The 22499-nt window shown below is 42.3% G+C and overlaps 1 protein-coding gene across 1 annotated transcript in view; it reads right to left on the reverse strand.

Annotated features, from left to right (window-relative positions):
- UNC5B (unc-5 netrin receptor B) overlaps positions 1–22499 on the reverse strand; it is a 388353-nt gene that overhangs the window by 47313 nt on the left and 318541 nt on the right. The window contains exons 9-11 of the mRNA XM_078643253.1: positions 12426–12620; positions 10045–10419; positions 7360–7447 (exon numbers count right to left, since the gene is read on the reverse strand). Coding sequence (XP_078499379.1) covers positions 7360–7447; positions 10045–10419; positions 12426–12620 — 658 coding nt within the window. The remainder of the gene's footprint in view (positions 1–7359; positions 7448–10044; positions 10420–12425; positions 12621–22499) is intronic.

Raw genomic sequence — 22499 nt, forward strand, 5'->3', positions numbered from 1 at the left:
AATGGATAATCCACGGAATCATAAATATTCCAATCTCAACCTTCAGGTTTCAATACTGCCAAAAATATATACAGGCTGGCATGTACGAGAAATTGGGAAAAGGGTACCTTAAAACAACTTGGAACCTGCCCTATTCACATGCATGTGTCAGTAACAAAGGACAGAAAGTGTTTCTTAGTGGCAACAATTGTGCTATGTCACTGAGCGGCACGCTTCTGTGTAACGGTATTAGTTTGCACGGAGCCTGTGAAGGGAATTCATACAACCTTTCATGTCACCAGCAAGGCGCACCTGCAACTGAAATAGAACCATTCTTTCAAAGACTCTATAATGGGAGTTACATTCTTATTGTAGACCGCAGATGCTGTAGTCTTATGCCCGGGACTCCTTATCTCGTCACTACGACGGCGAAGGTCAAGTGCTGTGGACGTTCTTTGTTCCCCAGCTCCTTTCCAGACAGGGAGGCAAGGGCATGGCCCGGTCTGAAAATTACTTCTATTCGAATAGACACTTTAAGCAGAATGAAAACAGTGCTTCTTCAGACGCCTACAAGGCTCACGTCATCTAAAGAAACGTATGATCTACAAGTCGCAAGGACGACTGCAGAGATACATACATTATTATCAACCAATTCCCCCGTACATTTCGCGGAAATCCTGAGCGAAATCTTAAATATTTCTGATACCACAGGGGTCTCAAAGGTATTTAAGACAGTATTTTCGATGGCATTAACACCATTCAAAGCCATACTGGGTATTTTTCCAGACTTCGTCCATTCGATTTTTGGCGGACTTCCCCTGATCCTAGGACTAATTGCAGGAATCCTATTCCTAGTCCTTATTTTTCGTTATGGCAACCCATGTCACAGAACAAAATCTCACGACAATGGAAGATACGATCCTAGCCATTGGATACCGGGACCGGATATCAAAAATCCTGGGACTCTCCCGGCTTAGAGACCTAAACATGACTTGGTTTCTATCATTTCGACCAATGTGGCAAAGGTGTGTTTTACCTGTACTAAGGTGTCTGCTATGCGGAGAAGAATGCGTGTTAGACACCTGTCTGACGCTACAATCGGATGCGCCAGTGGATGCAGATACACTGTTGGTTCCTACCAAGGTTCACGCACTGTGCTGCCCTCAAAGGCTGCCAATTCTGATGACGGCATTCCTGGAATCTTCACCACTGCGATTGAAGAGTAGTGAAGTTCAAGATGAAAGCAGCATCGAACAGGTACGACCTTCTGTCAGCAATGCAAATCAGAATGTCAATGGAGACAATCATGCGCATGAATGCATGGTTACCCCTATTTCCGACTTAGTGGAACTTTCCCATGAAGCTGTTGACAGTTTTTTCGAAAGCCTGAATGATATAATGTTCTCTCCGGAACAGAAATAGAGACTTTTGAGTAAACTCGCACACGCGTTCCCTGAATTCGGCCTTCAACTTTAAAAATAAAGTCACATGAACAATTACAATCCAGTTCACGGACAGCAACTTTTTTCAGCAAGCCCCTAAAATATTTTTCTATATATTTTTTCCCGGGACACTGATCTTCTGCTTAAAGTAAGAAACTATTCCTAGAGAACTAAGATTTCTATTTTTTTAGATTCTTTATAGACTTTATATAGACTTTAGCTGCCCACTGGTATGTTCACAATATATTTTATGTGATGAAATGGTTTCGACTTTTTTTCTGTATAGCCATATTAAGAGCCATTTCATGTGTATTTATCATATACCAACAAACAATAATGCATAACAATGCGTGTTTACTTTTGCATTTGATTCATAGCTTAAGTGCATACGATATATATGACTGCAATTTTTCAGTATATTTGAAAATTTCAAAATGCATTTATGTATTTTGGGGTGGTAAGGTATACACTATACTCTATAGTATGTTGTACTATGTTATACTATGCATAGATTAGTAGATATGACCATAGTTAGCGTGGAGTGGGTGTCGTGTATTTCTATAGGTTCTGAATCGATCCCCCTATTCCTGACCCTATTCTGGTTAAACTACCTAGCTAGTTAACTAACAGTCAGCCCATGAGGCAAGAAATTCCCCATGATGCAGATACCGTTATCTGACGCAGTCACACTACGGCACAGGAACGTGTTATCTGATTAGGTCATAACGCTTGAGATCTAATTAGACAAGCGACATTCCTCCAGCCCCTGATAAGGCATACGACGTTCTCATAACAAATCAAACCTATGACAACCTGGATAATCCGTGCGGCCATTGTTTTGATTTCACAGAGAACTTTAGTAAAGAATGTGCTAACGAGCAAGTCGTATGACATCTTTATTGACGTACCTATGTCCATCCTTACGTCAATCCCGGCACCTTTAAGGTATAAATATTGCCGATCTTGCCCTATGCAAAACACACGCGTGGTGACAAGACGGAGCAGCCATACTTGCCGAAGCCGAGAGCAGAAGCAGACCCCGCAGGCAGCAGCCCCGCCTTCCTGACGCGCTGAGAGACGCGCTGCTATCTCAAGCCGAGAGACCCAGCACCGGCGCTTCCGGGTAGCCCTCGCAGGCAGCCTGGAATATCGAGAGCAGAGAAAGAGATACCATTCCTCATTCATCCTAAATTCCAGGTACAGAACTGAATAACCCCTCCTAGAGAATTCTTTAGTTATTCACTTGGCAAAAACAAACTTAACTTAAACTGTAACTTTCTATTCCCGCCCACGCATTAGACTTAGGTCAGGTACACGGGGTAGGCGTATTTAGAAACACCAGTTGAGTACGTTTAGTCAAATGTATATGTGTATGTAAATATATTTTAATCATTTTAAACATCATATGGCTCAGAAACCATATCAATGTTTTTACAGTATTATTTTATACTATTGCTTCTAATGTATGCACTTTACTTAACTATAAGTATCGCAATAATATCGATCCATTTCTCTTGTACGAGAAAAGAGACTGATCAATAAATAACACCTTTTATTGAACACGCCCGTCTCTTCCTTTTCTCTACATTCTGATGAGACTAAGAATGCACGTACTGACTGAGTAAAATAATTGCCTTGTGCTCACACGACTCTTGAGATTGACTCTTGATTAGGGGAGAGCAAAGTTGTCATGTTCTATGGTTGTCAGAAACTAAATCCCTTCTTGTCTAATCAGGGAAGTTAATCCTTCCTTGAACATTCGAGAAAGTTTCTAGCGAACTCTGAGCTTAGCTGGCAAACCCAAAAATTAAGTCTAGTATCGACAGTAGTAGACCTAGTTAACGTCTGGCCTAGGCCTTTACTGCTGTAGGTACTATTCCAATGCGCAGAGCCTATTGGGAAAATAGGAACTACACTACACGACCATCGTGGTCCGACCGCCTGTCTCGAGTGGTCGGAAACTATGGATTTGAGGTGCATACTCATCCAAATCAGCTTCTCCCTGACAGTCTTTGGCGTGGATCCCTTTCTCCAGGTCCCCACTACACCGAGGCAGCTGAACCCTGAAGACTACGACCCTGCGGGAGCCAGAATACTGGTAAGTCCGTAGGTGGTTTGTATCCCCATTGCCTGGACTCTGCACAGATTGCCACACTCCAACAATGGGGCGATACAAGGTGAGAATGAGATAGAGTGGGCAGTATATTAAAATAGGAGTCCGTCAAATACAATAGGGTTGGGATCCCAATTGTCCTGCAAACAGCAGGATATCATAACTTCTTATAAATAGTTGCCACTCTGGGAGATATACCTTGGAGTGAAGACCTGCAATGTTTAAAATTGTCATGAGGGGCCATTTTCATAGTAAAAATAGGTAAACTTAGAACTGGCGTTCAGGCACGACCACAGACCCATTTGACAAAGCATTCTTCAAAAACGACCTGGTCACATTGCATCTCAGTAAGCACTGATAGGATTGCATACCTATTGTTACATTCTAAACCCCATTTTGGCTGAGACTGGCGACCAAATAAAGGCAGACACATTGCCTGCATTGGGGGTTTGTAATAATAACCAAAAGGTAGTGTAACAATGCCTGTCTTAGGTGAGGAACCCTCCATATATGATTTTAATAGCTTCCTTATGCTAGATGGATGTCTGAAATTCACAACAATGCAGTGAAATTAAATACCAGTATTTGTAAAGCGCACAGCTACCTCCGAAGTGGTGTCCCGGCGCTGGGGGCCCTCGGGAAGATTAAGCAAGCTACTGCCCAGAGTCACATGGTACTGGGCTAACCTGCCGCTGGCACAGGGGATCAAACCGCAAACCCCACAGTCCAGAGTCAGGCACCGGGCCTCTTCCGTTATGTCTTATAATGATGGTCCCACCCAACGGACCCAGCGCAACATTAGGATCTCGTTACACTGTGCAGCATTAAAGTTTTTATAGATACTAAGCCAATGGAGGGACTACTGCCAATATCAACACATATGGTCAAGCCACTGGGGGTAGACACATCTGCTGGTTTCAACAAAGAGTCAATATAAAAGCCTGTACTTGAAGGAATGAAACTGGTGGTGCTAGGATTGTAACTGATTAGTATGACGGGCATTCTGTGTTACTACTGCTGTCGAAGAGGGATTTCTCACCACACTCTTGTGATACTCATGACAACAAGCACGCACATAAGTGCCGTCAGTAAAGTTATTTTGGCATAGGACTGAGTTAGACTTTGTAACTGCACCTCCATGACAGTCAATCACTCCTTAATTGGGCTGAGTTACGCATGTAAAAATGCACAGGTTTTTTGCACACCCTTTCAATGCTTGGCAGTCGCATGTTTATTGGATCCACCCCCTTGCTGGGTTGTTTGGTATGTTTTTGGTCACCCGGGATGCGCATCTACTAATCTTTTTACGTTTGACAACCGGTCCTTGAGGCAAGTTTACACTTGTTGGACTGGTTGGTACCTGGCAAACACTAGAATTATCCTGAGCAGCTATGGGGCGGCTGCCTCCAATTTCACAGCTGGAAATGCATATTTCACCATCAGACCTAGATGTCAATTTCACTGTAAAACCTCATGATTCGCCCACAGGCATACTGGTGCCATGAACTGCCTTATCAGGCCCTCTCCCCTGCTCCATAGAGGATCTTCACTCTGTTAAAGCAATCTCATTTGTGGCAACCTACATGGCTCGCTCAACCATAGTATCTATACTTTTTATTCTCTGTGGTATATCCAGAGGCTTTACGTTTGTCCAAGATATATGAATATTGAGGCACTCACCTACCGCAATCAAAGTACTAGTGCAAAGAAAAAGTCCTCAACAGAGAGTGGACCCAGTTGAACCTCAAACGGCCACGAACAGGCGCAGACGGACCCGTCTTGACCTGATCTTGGCATGGGCGCACGCCAGGGCGCGACCCGTGCTGCGGGATCTTGAATGCGCTTGTGAGCGCGATGTTCCACTCTCTGGCCCTGACTTGCCGCTCGGAAGATTGAAAGACGTAGTCCCAACCCAGTCCTAGTGCAAAGTTCAAAGCTGCTGGAATGGAGGCCAGGAAACTGCTGAAGACAACCCCTGCACTGTATAATAAACACAAACTCACCATGTGTGCCTATATCATTATTTAAAAAAAGCAGAAGTATCCATGCATCCATGGCATTGAATACACAAATACAAGAAAGCAGGAGAATTAAATGTAATGAATTGAACATATGGTTTCACGTGTGTTCGCATCAATGAACTCAAAATGGTTGTCTCCATGTTTTTCCACTCCAGTGAATGAAAGAAGATAAGCTGCACGTATTGCAGCAGATGAGAAATGATTTAAGACTGGTTTACAAAAATGTGTAAATGTATGTATCATGGTTTTTTGCCTTCGATTTGCCTAAATTTCCCTCATAAATAAATCTGGATGACCCTTTTCTTTCTCAACTGAAACTAGTTACTATAGTCTTTTACATGAGTAAGCTTGCAGGGTTTTACTGGGTAGGAAATTACTTCCAAAATGTATGTGAATGCAACAAAAGGTACGACTTAGCAAATAATGCAAAAACAAGTATGTGTACCTCTGAGCGAGAAGAAATGTGCACTTTCACACTTATTTACAAAAGCATTCGGAGTACAAGAGTACTGCTCGTTAAATACTTTACATGCCTTGCTTGTGAAAAGCTTTAAGTCAGTAGAGATTAGCAGGGGAATGATGAAAGCAGTATATATAAACTAAATTTGAGGCAATACACACAGCGAGCTACTATTTCTTAAGGGACTGGTTGCAGATCCATTTTGAAGTCTCTAGTTTTATTCATTTGGGTATTAATATACTGTTGACCTGGCATTTAGCTGTGGAGCACTTCACAAGGAACAAGAAAGCACTATGTTAAAGAAAAGGAAAAATGGACAGTTGAGAGAATAATAGGCATAAATTCTAGTATTTCACATATGATCTGGATAGTTGAGTCTTCAGGCTTTTTCAGAAATAGAGCCAGGCAGTATTGAGTTTGAACCTCAGTTAAACCTAGGTTCAAAGTTTGACTTTTTTGTGGATGCAAGATCCAATCCATAGTTAATGATTAGGATTGGTCATGTTTCACATTTGAAGGAAGGACTTAAAAGGGCAAATGTTCTCCTTTAATGGCAGGGCTGCTGCTGTGGTTCAGATGTATGGACAGCATTGCGGTTGTTCCTGGGTGAGGAAAATATAAACTTAGCTGAAATTCAGCAAACATAAACATTTATTGGTATGTGAATACCTCTTACAGATAGGTATACTGAAAACCATTAAAAATGCGTTATTTTGAAATTCTGAGTCAGCACGATTCCTGGGTGGTGGAGGAGAGAAGACCAGAGTTCAGCTTGCAATACTGCTTTTGCGTTAGGTTTGCTTAATTGAAACTTTGCATGTGGTAGAATTCTTTCAAGTGTACATTTTGAGTAATTTGATAACTCCTGGAAATCTAGGACTTTCATATATTCCTGTGAGCAGTACATGGTTGTTTTAGATCCCATAATTGCCAAAAATATGTCCCAATCTGAAGTGTAATCTTAGAGGACAAATTTAATTTTTTCCACAAGACCATTGTGAGTTGGGACCTATCTTTCAAGAATGTGTTCACAGCAGCGAATAAAACACCAATGGCATCACCTGATCTACATTCAAAACCATTATTTTGTGATGTGTGGTCATTGCAGTGAACCGAAAGCCATGTAATCAAAAGTTTTCACTACATTATTAAAAAAAAAAAAAGACAACAGAAGATCAACTGATACACATCCCATAATTACTGGACACAGGTAAAGTCGGAGATTGTACCCGCTCGAACGCACAGCACCTAAACACATCAAGAAACCTTATTGCATGAGGAGTGGGACAGCTCTTTAACAGCTATCTGCACTCAAAACGGCTGTGCAACCTCATTATCACTTACATTGTGGTTTCCCGCTTGTGGATCATCAAGTACATTTCGTAGTACTTCCCTTGTGGTATCGCTCCATGTGGCACCAAAAGGCTCACGCCTATGAACAGAATGACAAAGATAATCAAAATAAAATCTTTTTATAACAAGAGTGGCATTACATACGGATGACACAGCTCATATACTAACTCACAGAAATTAAGGGATTAGGGCAACAGACGTGTATGGTAGAATGTAAATACAAATCTTACATTGTTTTAATACACACTTTATAGCCCTTTCATACACAAAATACAAAGTGCAATCACAAATGAGTATTGACCTCAGTCAATCAGGATTTCAGGATTTGGATGACAGAGGGGAAGTCAAAGTTATTGGTCAACTTCAACTGACAACCAAAGAACTGACTGAATAGTATGATACACAGGGTATCCCCTCTGAGATTGTTCATGAAGAGTTAGGCCTGGGTTATATTTCAAACCTCATAAGCCTTCGCCCCCTTTTGCTTTGGCTCATTATTTGGCTGAAGGATGAGCTAAAGCTAAACAAGTTAATGATTGATGATTACATGGGCCTGGATAATATGCTGCATATCCCATGGCTGTAATACATCATGTTCAATTTGAAAGAGCTGAGAAGATCAGAGCTCTTCCATGACCCTCGCAGGATTGTTAAAGATGAGACTGTCTGGTTAAAGCAGGCTTTTTTTTCTAAGGGTGGTAGCTGGTCGCGAGGCTTCCCCCTCCCCAAAGAGTTCTATGCAACAGTATATCTTGGTGAAGTCGGTAAATGGGTTGGAACCCTATCTCAACTTGGAAATGTCTAGCCACCACTATCTGTTGGTGATCTATTTTAGACTGGGCATGTTTCACCAGCTGTTGCATCCAAACAGAAGTTGGTTCAAAAAGCCCAACCCCTGTGTGTGTGTGTGACAATATTTCTGTATGTGATATGTTGCACATTGTTTTTATTCGCCCGAGATTTAATGCTCTTCATTACTAATTCTTAATGCCGCTCCTGTTGTCCCTGAATCTTAGACAGGCAAGACCAGCACTTTTATTCTTGCAGCTTTTATCAACACTCACTATGGGGGTATTACGATGGTGGTCGGAAAGTACCCAACCGCCATCGTCGGTTTCAATTCCGCCCCCTTATCAGTTGGTCAGAATTGAAACCGGCTGGTCATTCCAGCTGGCTTCCGATGGGCTCAATGAGCGGTGGTCTTTCCTCCCTTGGGATAAAGATGCACAGTTTTCGGCAGGGTTTCCATGCCGGCCTTTCCGACGTGGAAACACTGTTAGAAAGCATGCTCAGAGGCCCGTAGCAGGGCCCCCTTGTATGTGCGGACTCCAGTTGGGTCCGAGGGGGCACCTATGTTTCCCCCTCTGTTAATCTCTGCACCCTGTGGAAGGCGTCTTGAGATGCAAGCCATGGGTTGCAGAGATTAACACCACCTCCTATTTTCCTATGGGAGAATGTGCTACGGTTACGGCCGTAACACATGCTCCCATAGGGAAATGTTAGATTGTGACCGAACAGTATTTGTTCGCATCCTAATCAGACATTTAAGACCACCGACCAGAGGTCGGTCGGTCCCGTTTACGAGACGTGTCGGGCACACGCAAGTCTGCCTGACATCATAATTGGCCCCTCAATGTCTTTGTGTGACATAGTGTCTCTCAGGGGTACTGAGATTATGTGCATAAGACTTGATTTGAGATTTTTAAAGTGCAGCAGTCACCCGAAGGCATCAAGGTGCTAGAGATCAGCCAACCATACCCAGGAAAGTAGAAAGAGACAGAAACTCCAGCTAGAAGCTAGACCGTGAAAAGCCAGGTTTTAAGGGCTTTTCTGAAGGGGAGCAGACGGGGCATAGATCTGAGAGCAAGGGGTAGGGAATTCCAAAACTTGCTTGCTGCCACCGAAAATGCTCTATCCCCCCACTTCTACTTCTGTTTGTTCTACATACTTTTTTTTTTTTTGCAGTTGCATTTACCTGGTTGCGTTCATGGGAGTTTTCCTTTTATCACTACGTGATTTTAGAAAAATTGTTTTTGTTATGCATTCCATGCATTTTGTACCTGATGGAGAATGTTGTAGTTTTAAAATTATATATTTTTTACTTTTTGTATATAGTATTATTTATTGTTTGTATATTTCTATGATTTTTATTTAAAATTCGAATAAAGTTGATGGATAGATGGAATAGTATCATAGACTAGTTATAGCGAATCTGGATGATTATGGTTGACTGAATGGAAAATAATGTACTCTTTCAGTTTGCGTCCATTAGGTTCAGGTCTTGATGTTACATGACGAAACATTAGATCAGCCTCGAAATTAGATCACTAATGGTGCAAACAACTATTCAGAGTTGAATATTTGGGAGTTTATTAATCCAGCATACTTACTTAATATGACGATAGTCCAAGTTCTCCTATGTCATGAATTTCATTCTTTGTGTACTGGTTGGGGCAGTGCTAGCAACGCCACATGGTGAGGAAATGCTACAACAGACTACTTATTGATTTCATGGCAGCAGGACATAGCAGAACATCCTTACTTTGCGACACAAAGATTGAGATTGATGTTTAGTAGCAGTTGGGGTCTTGATATCCACTATTTACAAGTGTGCTTTAACCTTAAAGCACTGACTTGTGATGCTGAGATGACTGTACAGAGGCACTTCCAACTTACCAGTGTCTGGGATAGTTAGTCTTCCTCCTAGGCAGCCGACGGTGCCTGTAACACTGTTCCCTGACTCCCGCGTCAGCGTCAGCTGATGTTGTGAGCTGATGGTTTTGTTTCTTGAGTTCATGATACTCTCTCCAGGATAGATGCCAATATTGGGCATGGCTTCCAGCAGATCATTGACACTGTGCAACCTCGGAGAGGACCCTGCCGAAGAGTTGTAAACGTTGATCTTCAGGTTGGGCAGTGGGTCCAGCAGAGGGGAATTTGTCATGGGGATCTTATCAGCAGAGTCCTGCAGAGCATACATATGACCTCGATAAATACCAGCATTAGCTGTTAGATCTGGCTGTATTGATGGGTGAAGCAGCTGAGAATTATCTGTAAGGAAAGAAAATCAACCAATGAATGAAACTCAAAAAGTGTCATGCACCTATTCATAAATCATTTGATACGGTACCATTAAATATTGAATTGAAAGATCATGCCATGGACAGTGATGTCATTAAGGGTGTAATTTCAGTTATCAGTGATATCATAGAACATGTCCTGAGTAATTTAATATGTGAGGCCATGTGTAAGGGCTTCACCACTGCATGGCGAGTGTACAAGTTATAGTTACTGCATGTAACTGTCATTTGTGAATGCCGGGTTTTTTTTAAGTTAAAAATATTATGTTTTAACTGATATTTTCAGCTAACTATAAAGTCACTTTAACCTCTGGTTTTTTAAGTAAAATTCCAAGGTTTTGTACACATAAACAAATATGTTATTACCATTCCCTCTTTTATTTTATTTTTATCCATTCCATGGGAGCTCAAGGGGGATGCGCTGGGTCCCATGGGACCATATGAGGGACATTGGACCGTATGGGGGACTTTGCTAGGCCTGCAAACTCCCACGGGAGCTGTCAAAGGCTCTCGCCAGAGTACCATGGGACCAGCATGCTGAAAAAATTATATTTCATTTTGGTGACTGGAGAAGCCCTCACATAGGCCAGGCTATCAGCGTACCCCTACCCTGCCCCCATATACCGTTATTAATTTAATTTCTGGGGACACAGGGACCAAGTGCATGTGTCCTGTAATGGTGGCTGTAACATTTTTCTTCATGTTGTGGTCAGCCAATTACATTCCTTGGTACTGCAGGACCCAGTCGGCTGATGGAAAAAAAGCCCGTGCGACCAATCAGATTGCTCTCATTTTATAATTTGGGGTCCTGCAGAACTCTTGCAGGACTAACAATCCAGATATATCTATTTTTGTAACCCTGTTTTATTAAAAATAGCTAAACAGATTCACGCCAAATGACAAAAAGCACTCTTTCTGCCAAATTTGATGTAATTCTGTTTAGAGATTTTCTTTATTATTGTCTAAACTTCCCTATGGAAATTGCATAGGGATTTGGGACCACCCCTTTGCCTTAGCCCTAGCTTGACAGATTACCTCAAAACTTTTCAGTAAGGAGCTGAGGTGGATGAACTTTTTTTGGACAGTTTCGTGAAGATTTGTCAAATGTAGCCAAAAGTATTAGCAAAACACAAAAAATGCTGTTCCTAGCCATTTATCCACAAAGCATTTCTAAAAGTATCAATATCCCTAAGGTCTTCTATTGCTGTGTTCATTCTGTGATGGTTTTTAGCACAATAAGTAGGAATATAGAAATGCAAAGATCTAATCACTTTAAACTAGATCTCCAGTTGGCAAAAAACAATGTGTGACTTTTTCAACAAAGCAAACGCAGAACAGTCTTTTCATGATGAACTGATGATGATTGATGATGTGATATTTATAGACAATCCTGTATGCTTGACAATATATTATTCTTCTATAATTCAAAGAACCTGAATTAAAAAAAATATATTAAAACATTGGGGTGGCTCCTTTTTCAATTGTTTGCTTGTAATGTTATCTTTTTTGTGATAGTGGGCGACTATCATGTGGGGTGCACTATAAGCTGGACAGATTACCCTTTTAATTTCCTAAAATAGTAGCTATTGACACTGAATAGTCTCAAGTCTGGTTTTTAATGTTTGTTCACGTTTTTTAGAGAGCACCTATTGCCTAGCTGATGTTGTTTAACGGCAGCCTACAGAATCCTATGAGAAAGCCCTGCTCTTTATGGTGTCACTGAAATACAAAATGTATGGAGACTGTGGCATCATCTGATGCTCTATCACTGAACTGAGAGTTACCAGTAACCAAACAAAAGAAAAGAAATGCGCCCTTCAGAGTTGAAAACGGATTTGTGGCTGTCTACCTTCATCAGCCTTGTTTTGACTCTTTCAGAGGATCACAGACTTAACTAGTATAGTGCATCAACTAGTGTGGCACATAGAGTGGTATGAAGAGGCATATCTAAGTGTACTCTGGAAGGTTGACTCTTACCTTGTCTGGAGGTTTTGAAGTTGACTGGATGGAAGCCTCCGGTGAGAGCAGCGGAGGAATCTGTGATGTCAGTGTCAAATTCCCTGCAGTGGCGACGGTAAACCACTACACCGATGACCATTAGCAGAATGATGAATATGAACACAGCAACCACCAGGCCGGCGTAGAGAGCCACGTCCCCGGTGGCATCCAAGACTAAGGAAAGGAAAAGAGTGTAAGACAGCAGGAGAGAAAGGCACTGTAAAATCAACACAACAAACACAGCGCAAAGAACAGTGCACTATTAGCAAAGAGCTGGCAGAACAGGATCAGAGATCTCCATTTCACGTTTGTAAGCGGTTTTCAGACACTTACTGTCCCGAACCCTTCCCCCTTTCCCAGAGCGGTAACATCTACTTTCCCTGTTTCTTGTCTGAGCAAAGGTGAATTGTTTCAGCTAATAAATACATTTGTCCATCCATAAATTTATACTTAGATAGTAGTACCATGTGATCAAAATATTCTACAGACTACAAACACCACAGATTCTGTGATCTATTCAAACTGGTCAGTGGTTAGTGTGTTCAACGTTCAGAAGGGAAATGGCCTGTCACTTTAGTCTAGACTGTTATGTGGAGACAAGGGCAAAGCTAATTTGCATATGGTTGGCCTCTCTTTGCAATGCCCCAGGCAAGCTATTAACGACAGAAAGCAGTGTGTCAAAGTAACTGACAGTGGCTAGGATTCAGTCAAACATTCACCATTCACTTTTTGTGCAGGATCTGTAGCATCTGTGTCTGCAAGACAGATTTTCAAGGGGTTGAAACTAGCAAAAACCCTTGTCTCACAGCTGTTGCTCATGTCTCAATAGCAGTGTTGGACCTTTTTTCTAACTATGGACCCACACCCAGAGAGTTGTGTATGTTATTTTTTCCTAGAATCCTGAATCAATTTAGAGTGTGACTGCGTTCTGTGGTACCGCACGTAGAATATTCAGGAAGTTACAACTGGATGGCACTAGCAAATATCTGAGATACGAAAGACAATGCCACAAGTTCCACAGTTTCAGGAGGTTGGGGACCAGCAGCCAATAATATATAATTGGGTAAGGTGGGAAGTAAATTGTCTTAGTGTGCTCAGTGGTACTCACAGATACCATTAGTACATTTAGTACAGAGTACTGATGCATGAAGAATGGATGTTAAACACGAGTGATGAATGAAAGGTATCGCAGGAGTTTGTGATGTGGCTCTTAGAACAATTATTGTATGGGTCATCAGGAACTAAAGTACTGTTACGACCTGTCCTGTTTTTCTCATCATCACAAAATGTTAATGACTACATTTAATATTTACGAGAAGCCACAGATTGATTTAAATTCTTCCATGCAAAAATTAAAATGAGAACAAACGCACAACTGAAACGACACTACAACGAGCCATCACATTGCTCCAGTAGTCTGTAAAATTAAGCCATAACTTTGCCCTCGATGACATTTGAAATTATGCCTATGGTTTACAAAATTCTCCATTGAGAGGTGACACTCTTCCTGACAGAAGCAGGTAGCTGCCATAAGTGAGCTGCAGAAACACATTGGCATTTGCTTCCCATGCCACCAGCCCTCGTGCCCTCTTTTCCCTCATCACAGGATTCAGCTGGTCGAGAACATGAGGCGGACCCTGGCACTGCCAAGTACCCCTCACATCTGCCTTTGGAATGACCTGGTAACAAACCCGCAAGGTGCGTCCCCTGCTGTGTTGCGACAATTTGGTGACAGTTCAGTGAAATGGCTTGAAGCATGGAACGGCACGCTGCAAGGCACAGGGGCAAGTACTGGGAAATGGAGAAATGTAATCTCAGCCCACAAATATCACCCTAAACCTGCTTGTCTGTCATTATGAGCCAAAGACACTTTCAAGTTCTGAAGTGCTAGGCTGAGTGTGCTCTGAGACAATAACTGCTCCTTGTAGCAGACAAACTGCTTATTAAGTGAAACAGTCTGTGCCCTTCTCTGTTCCATCCTCACATATGTGTCTTTTTCTTAATCTATGACTGGAAACAGTGCTCTTCGGTGAGACCTTACAAGTGTGGCGCCTTTCATCGCCACTCTTGTTTAGAAACATCAGGGCTTTTATTGGGCTGTTTGACTGCTGCCGAGCTCTGTCATTTGTGCTTCAATATACTTTTTATTATAGCTCTGAGCAGGGGTTGAGGTGGAAATAAAAGATGTTCAGACAGTCTGTCTCAGCGTAAGTACTTCATTCTGAGCTTTTTTTCCTCAATCAAAGGAGTTGTTGGCACGCAAAGGAGTGCCAGCACGCTACCTAATAAAAGTAAGAAGTGGTGAGACCCCCCCAGCAATACATTACACGTATGAGTAGCCTCACTTGGTTAGTGAGAAGTAACCACACTTGAAAAAGTAAGAAGTGTCAGTAGCCTCAATTGAAAATGCCAGAAGTACCAATATACTGACATGATAATGTAGGAAGTGCGACCCGCCTCACTTGAAAATGTAAGTATTACCAGTATCCTCGCTCCCACAAGCAAGAAGTACAAGTGTCCTGCTTAGAAATATAAGACGTACCAGTATCCTTACTTGAAAGCATAAGAGGTATCAGTATCCTCCCTTGAAAAAGTAAGAAATACCACTATCCTCTTTTCAAAAAGTACCACTAGCCTTACTTGAAAAAGTATGAAATACAAGTATCCACCTCTGAAAAAGTAAGAAGTACCACTATCCTCAATTGAACTAGTAAGAAGTACCACTAGTCTTACTTGTAAAAGTAATTAGTACAACTAGCCTTACTTGAAATAGTAAGAAGTACCAATATCATCACTTGAAATAGTAAGATGTAACAGTATCCTCACTTGAAAAAGTAAGAAGTACCACTAGCCTTACTTGTAAAAGTAATTAGTACAACTAGCCATACTTGAAATAGTAAGAAGTACCAATATCATCACTTGAAATAGTAAGATGTAACAGTATCCTCACTTGAAAAAGTAAGAAGTACCACTAGCCTTACTTGTAAAAGTAATTAGTACAACTAGCCTTACTTGAAATAGTAAGAAGTACCAATATCATCACTTGAAATAGTAAGATGTAACAGCATCCTCACTTGAAAAAGTAAGAAGTACCACTAGCCTTACTTTAAAAAGTAAGAAGTACCAGCATCCTGAATTTAGATGGTAATAAATACCAGTATCCTCACTTCAAAAAAGTAAGACATACCACTATCCTCCTATCCTCACTTGAAAAAAAAGACATACCACTATCCTCACTTGAAAAGGAAAGCAGCACCAGTATCCTCCCTTGAAAAAGTAAGATGTACCATTATCCTCCCCAGAAAACGTAAGAAGTAACAGTATCCTCAACTGAAATAGTAAGAAATAGCAATGTCCTCACCTGAAAAAGTAAGACATACCACTATAATTACTTGAAAAAAGTACCACTATTCTCACTTGAAAAAGTAAATAGTACCACTAGCCTTACTTGAAAAAGTAAGACGTACCAATATACTCCCATTAAAAATGAATTCGTACCACTGGCCTTATTTGAAAAAGTAAGAAGTACCAGTATCCTCACTTGAAACAGTAAGAAATACTGCTATCCTCACTTGAAAAACGAACAAACTTATTTCAAACTGGTATTTTCATCATTCCTCCAGGCACATCATATATACACTGAATATGTGCGTGCTTTGCGGTATGCAGCGTCAGGCCTCCCGTCCCTCCTTAGCACTGCCATCTGTCCGTCACACCCCGGGTCACGTTTCTGGCTCCAGTAGCGGTGTTCCAGGAGCTCTCTGGCGCATATTTCTAGCTAAAGCCACATGATGTTCAGAGAATATGGAAACAGGCCGTCTGTCTGTGCTCCCGTGGACCCTGACAGTGCTCGGAGAAGGTACGCGCCCCCCCCCCCCAGGCCCCATGTCAGGACTGCTGAGTGAGAGCAAGAAGCTGCCGTCTGACAAACATATGGCCAGCTCCTCTTCCGTGCAGGCCTCAAGAACAGCGCTCTGAGGGACCTTCGCTCTCTCAGCTCGCGCTCCATTTCAATCCGCCTCAGTCCAGCTTTCCTTCTATCTTCTCTTGTTTTACCTCACCTCTATTTGCTACCCCACCTTCCTCGCCTCTTTCTTTCCTTGCCGTTAATGCCATTTCTTTCAGTTATTCTCATTGCTTCTCTTTTATTACCCCTGTCACTCCATTTATTTTGTACCCGTCTCTTATTCTTTCTTTGTTTATATCTTTTATTTCTCCCTCTCTTTTCACATCTCCCTTTTCACTTTATTTCCTTGTAGTCAGCTCACTTCCTTTCCCCACATTCCACCCCTTCTGTATTGCGGCACACAATCCCTTTGTTTTCGCCCGTATTTGCTTATCTCTCGCACCACCCGGCACTTTAGATGTCGTCAGTATCGCGGAATTTGAAGAGGTTGCTATTTTTGCTACACAGCAACAGTCTTTCTGTGAATAACACTATCGAGTATCACGCCCAATCAGACTTAGCGAATTAGACATTTTGTATGTTCAAGTGAATCTTTCTTATATTTTTTATTTCTGTGGAAATCTCACATCTCACATAATAATAATAATAATAATAATCTTCTTCTGAGGTTTGATCAAGGAATCAGCCATGAGCCTGACACAACGAATAATTCACATTTCTTAGTGTATAAAAGACAGAATAATATATCACTGCCACACTTTGTAGGAGAAGCATGGACATTGTTTTATGGCTGGTTGTTAGAATATCGAATACAACATCTATTGGAAAAGCCAATGGGTGGCTTTGTCAATGCTTGTTTTGTTTTGCCATTTTTTTTGCAAAACTTTATTTATTGCGGAGCTATTAGCCCATATCTATCTAAAATAAAGTTTGCTAAATGCAAACATATGTTTGGGTCTCAAAACTTATACATTGCCATTGTACTATTTTACATTTGGACCTGCTCCTTGTGAAAGGACATCACTCACAATGAAGTTTGCCAATTGTTAAAGAACGCTGACCCACTGTCACAAGCTGTACGCTGTAGTGGGAGAAAAATAAATGTGAATGACACAATACCAGACCAATGGATGAAAAAGGGCTGGCTGAAAGTCTCTATAAGTGAGTTGCTTACCTTGTAAGCATCTGTTTGTAGCATGTGGTACTGTAGATTCATATGCTGTGATTTCGTTCACCATCTAGTGTTGGTCTCAGAAGTTTGCAACTTGTTTTTCTTCAAAGAAGTCTTTCAAGTCACAAGGTATTGTGACTCCTTCCTTAGTTGGTAATGTGAATGGGCACGGGCTCCATTGCTAGATTGTTTTCCGTACAGTGGGTGAGCATTAAGATTGAGCGTTAGAAAAGAAAGTGTGGATACCATGCAAGAAGTTATATATAGAGAGTTTAAGTGAAAGATGATACAACTGCAACAACCACAGGCTTCTGTGGAGGTGGGTGGACACGTGAATGTACAGCACTACACGCTATGAACAGATGCTTACAGGGTAAGTAACATATTCAGTTTGTAGCATGTGTGGCTGTGGATACACATGTTCTGAATAGACTGGAAAGGAGTACTACCCTAAGCGGTGGGTAACCGGTGGTTGTGGCAGAAGACTGAAATAGAGTTCTAAGAACAAGTTGACAAACACCTGCTTGCTGGCACGCCAAGACATCCAAACAGTAGTACTTGGTGAATGTTTGTGGAGTGGACCGTGTAGCTGCCTTAGAAATGTCAGCTATGGGTATATTTCCAAGGAAAGCCATAGTTGATCCTTTTTGCGACTGGAATGAGGCCTGGGTGGAACAGGCACATTTCTTTTAGCCTTAATGTAACAGGTTAAGATACATTAAACAATCTATTTTGCTCTGCTTGCCTTTGATGAAACATAACCTTTTGTGTGGTTTGTCGAAATCACCAACAAATTGCTGAGTTATGCAATAGGGCTTTGTCTTATCAATGTAATACAGGAGGGCACACTTGGCATCAAGGTGGTGAAGGGCACTCTCTGCCACAGGGACTGGTTGTGGGAGAAAACAAGGGAAATCTATGGTTTGCTTGAGACGGAAGGGGGGGATACCTCCATAGGAAAGAATTTAGGGTTGATTCTGAGGACAATACTTTTTATTATGAATGTGAAAGAAAGGCTCTGCCAGGGAGAGGACCTGCACCATAAATAGCACCATAGATTTGTGATGGCAACAGGGAAAGCAACCTTCCAGGAAATGAACGGTAAAGGGCACAAATGTATGGGTTCATAAGGAGTACCCATGAGTCTGGTAAGGACAATGTTAAGGTTTCAGACAGGTGTGGAATATGTCAGATGAGTCCTTCCATGAAACCTTGATGACAGCGATTTTGTATAATTAAGTCTTCCTTGTTCTGCATGTAGGCTGCAATAGCGGCTAAGTGAAGGTATATGGAAGTATCCGCTAGACTTGATTTCTGAAAATGAAGCAGGTTGTAGACAATATCCTGAGATGCAGGTCCATGTGCTTAAGAATCCAATAGAGGACACACCATTTCCACTTGACCGTGTAACTCCATGCTTCAATGAGGATAGACATGCACTCTTGAGGGAAGTTAAGCTAGCTGAACTCTAGGACTGCAGAAGCCAGATCGCTAAATTGAGATGTCTGGTGTAGGACTGCCAGATTGTGCATAAGCAGGTCCGGCCTACTGGGGAGCTTCTCGTGGGAACCACTGACATCTCTAGAGGGGCTGAGAATGATGGCTGTCTGCCCACAAGGGAGCCACAATGATGATAATGAGGTAGGTTTACCGAAGTTTCCAACCATGTACGGAAAGAGTGGGAGAAAAAGAAAAGCATAGGAAGAGCTCCCTGACCAATTCATCCATAGAGCCTTACCTATGTACTGTGGGAATGGAACCTGGGAGTAGAAACTTTGGCATTTCGCGTTTTGGGTGGAGGCAATGTGCCCGGCCTTTGGGAACACCCCAATGGGGGAAGTACATGAATAGGACTTGTAGGTGGGGTTTCTACTAGAGGACCTTTTTCCATCTCCTGCTGAGTAGATCTGCGCTGTCCATGCCCGAAAGGCATTCTGCCATTAGGTGTATCCGATGGTGTGAAAGAGCTGATGTGAGTATGTGCCACCTTGCTTTTGGAGATAATAGATGGTGGTCTTTATCAAATCTGCTTTTTGCTGAACCTGGTGGAAGAAAGCCTGAGAGCTAACTGGATGGCCAGAAGCTTTAGTTAATTGACATGGAGGCCCCTTTATTATTGCGACCACATGCCCTGATTGGTCACTTGATGAAGATGTGCTCCCTACCCCGAGACTGAAGCGTCCATAACTCTGAGGATGGCCACTGCTTATTCGGGGACTTTGTGGCCAGAGAGGGGAGCGCTACATACTCCGAAGGCTTCTGTCAGTGCCAACCACAGCCTGAAGGCAGTGGTGACCCAACAGTCTGCTGCTGAGTCCCAAAGCTTGATGCCCGACCATCACTGAGATGATGCTCTGCCTGTCCACTGGGTCTCTGGGTGGCTATCGGTTGTGAGTTGGTGGTGACCATACTCACAAACAAAAGTCTTTGATAGTTGTTGAACCTCGGGGTTTGATGGCATTCTCCCTCAGATTCAGAGGGCGAAGGTCTCCTCCAAAGTGGATTGGACCAGCTGAGCCTCCAAAGGGCTGGCTTCTTCCTTCACCTTGATGTTGCATTCTCCGAAGATGTCGGGGTGTTGTCATCTGAGAAGACAAGAGTCTCTGCATTCTCAGATGAACCTACCTCTATTTACATCGATACCGTAGGGTTTTCTTTGATTGGAAGTTAAGGCAGGCCTGGCACGTGGTCACGCACTCGGATGAGAGAGGCAGCGATCGCAGGCTTGATGCCGGTCAGTCCAGGATGACTAGGAGGGGCACTCCTGAAAGGGAGTCTTTTCCATCACTGACCTGGCTTTATTGTCATTGGGACACCATAGATGATGTATGGTTGGTCCTAGCAGAAAGGCTCCGATACGAGTGCGATAGCTGTTGTTCGTCAACGACTACGAAGTGAGATTAACTTTCCAGTGTTGTTCTTCCATGACACGGGAGTCGCGCAGTCAAGTGGGCCTGACCAGTAAGCACAATTATGTACTGATCGTGGCGCCGATAGGTACACGTCCGAACGTGATGGAAAATAACAATCTAACAATGGAGCCAGTGCCCGTGTACATTATCAACTAAGGGAGGAGTCACTACACCTTGTGACTCGAAAGAAGTTTTTGAAGAAAATCAAGTTGCAAATATACGAGCCAAACACTAGATGGCAGAAGTATGCAGAGCATGTAAACATACAGCCACAAATGCTATGAACATATATACTTACCAGAATATAGTAGCACACAAGATGATGTGGTAGTCAATATTCTGGTTACATTGTTTTTTAAAAACAATATTTAAAACACAGTATTTGCTAAAATACCTATTTTAGAAGATTGCCTGTTGTGTAGCGCTTTCATATATTCTTATTGCAAGGTAGCACTTTAACTCTGGACAATAATTTGGTTGGAACTCAAGCCCATTGTTAAATCGTGGATGTTGCTTGTAGTGCTTATTTTGTAAATGGTTTGTGTGAGATAATGTGAAAGAAACATGAATTTGACTTTGTTTTATGTGGCCCATTGCTTCTTGAGCAGTGAAAAAGGAAAAATGCTAATAACTTAACGTTATTATCAATTTATTTTTCTGTAATGAGGGAGGTTTATGGGGCGGGTCTGGGCTGTCGTCAAAGCCAGCAAGGGAGGAGTGGTTGGGGCACTTAAGTGCGTATGAAGGTTTGGCCGGCCATCTTGGGCTGGCCAAACAGTCATGCGCACTTTGCATGTTCTCCACTGGCTGTATTGTACAGCATGTTCTCCACTGGCTGTATTGTACAGCCTAGGTGGAGAACATGCACAGGCTCATAGTCCCCATCTGAGCGCCGAACCACAGTGCTCAGACCAATCACAACACGGTTGTCTGGTGACAGCAGCATCGTGATTGTCTTTGGGGAGCCTGTGTGTGTTTCCTGCTTCTGGCAGGAAAAGAAGACGGAGGCGAGGAAAAACAGCGGCCAGCAGTCAGGTAAGTCATTTTATTGATTTTTCTACCCCTGCCCCACAGGTCGTTTTCGGCGGCAGCCGCTACTGCCGCTGATAAACCTTTTCTACGTATCTTAGTGTCCCCACCCTTCCTACTGCCGACCTCCATTGCCCCACTGAATCTCTCTTGTCCTGCGGACAGCATAGGCACTCTTGCCAGAAATCAGGGACTACTCAAAATATGCAAAATAGAGCAACTTTCTATTCAAAATGGACAAAGTTACTTTTGTAGGGGCATAATGAAGTTCTGGGGCAAGTTACGGGTCTAGTTTTTATACAATTTACAAATTGGCATTTAGTTTATTTCTAAGCACACAATTTGCTTGGGATCACACAATGTCTAGAAACAAGGGAGCCGAGTTTATAGCTTTTCTGTTATCAGGGTTAAAGTCCAGATTCAACAACATTCTCACAAATCCTCAACAGCCCAGAAACACAGAATTGCAGAAATAAAAAATACTAAAGCAACCAATCTATGCTAACATTGCATTCTGACACAGACGGTTTGTGGTCGTGGTGTGGTCGGTGGGAGGAGTTACCACACCCTCCACTCTTCTGTATTTATTCTGGTATTTATAGGACTAGCTCATCTCAAATATATGAAGAACTCGAAGTCCTAGAATGCAAAAAACGGGGAGGGCTGTGTACTGATACCGTGGGACACGTAACTTATTCCAGGCTCCTTACAGTCTTCAAATGGCCGAGAATGGCTGAGCATATACTCTTAAGGGCGAAGTAACCGAGGGCTTTAGGTTCAGCGGTATCAGAAGCTGCAGAAGGGCATAGCATTAGAATAAGAAAATAACTTCCCTAACACACCAACAGCTCGAGCTCCTCTCCACAGTGATTCTTTTAAATTCCCGTTTAATTCCCCTCGCTATATATGTGCTATTGTGTGCAAATGCTTGTTGTGGATATTACACAACTACTGGCAAAACCAATAGGTTCTGCCTATGCGGCATCAATTGGCTTTGTCAAGGTTTTTTTTCAAAAACATGTGCATAGAAGTTT

The sequence above is a fragment of the Lissotriton helveticus genome, chromosome 5_1, assembly GCF_964261635.1.
Source record: "Lissotriton helveticus chromosome 5_1, aLisHel1.1, whole genome shotgun sequence".
NCBI classification, from domain to species: Eukaryota; Metazoa; Chordata; class Amphibia; order Caudata; family Salamandridae; genus Lissotriton; species Lissotriton helveticus.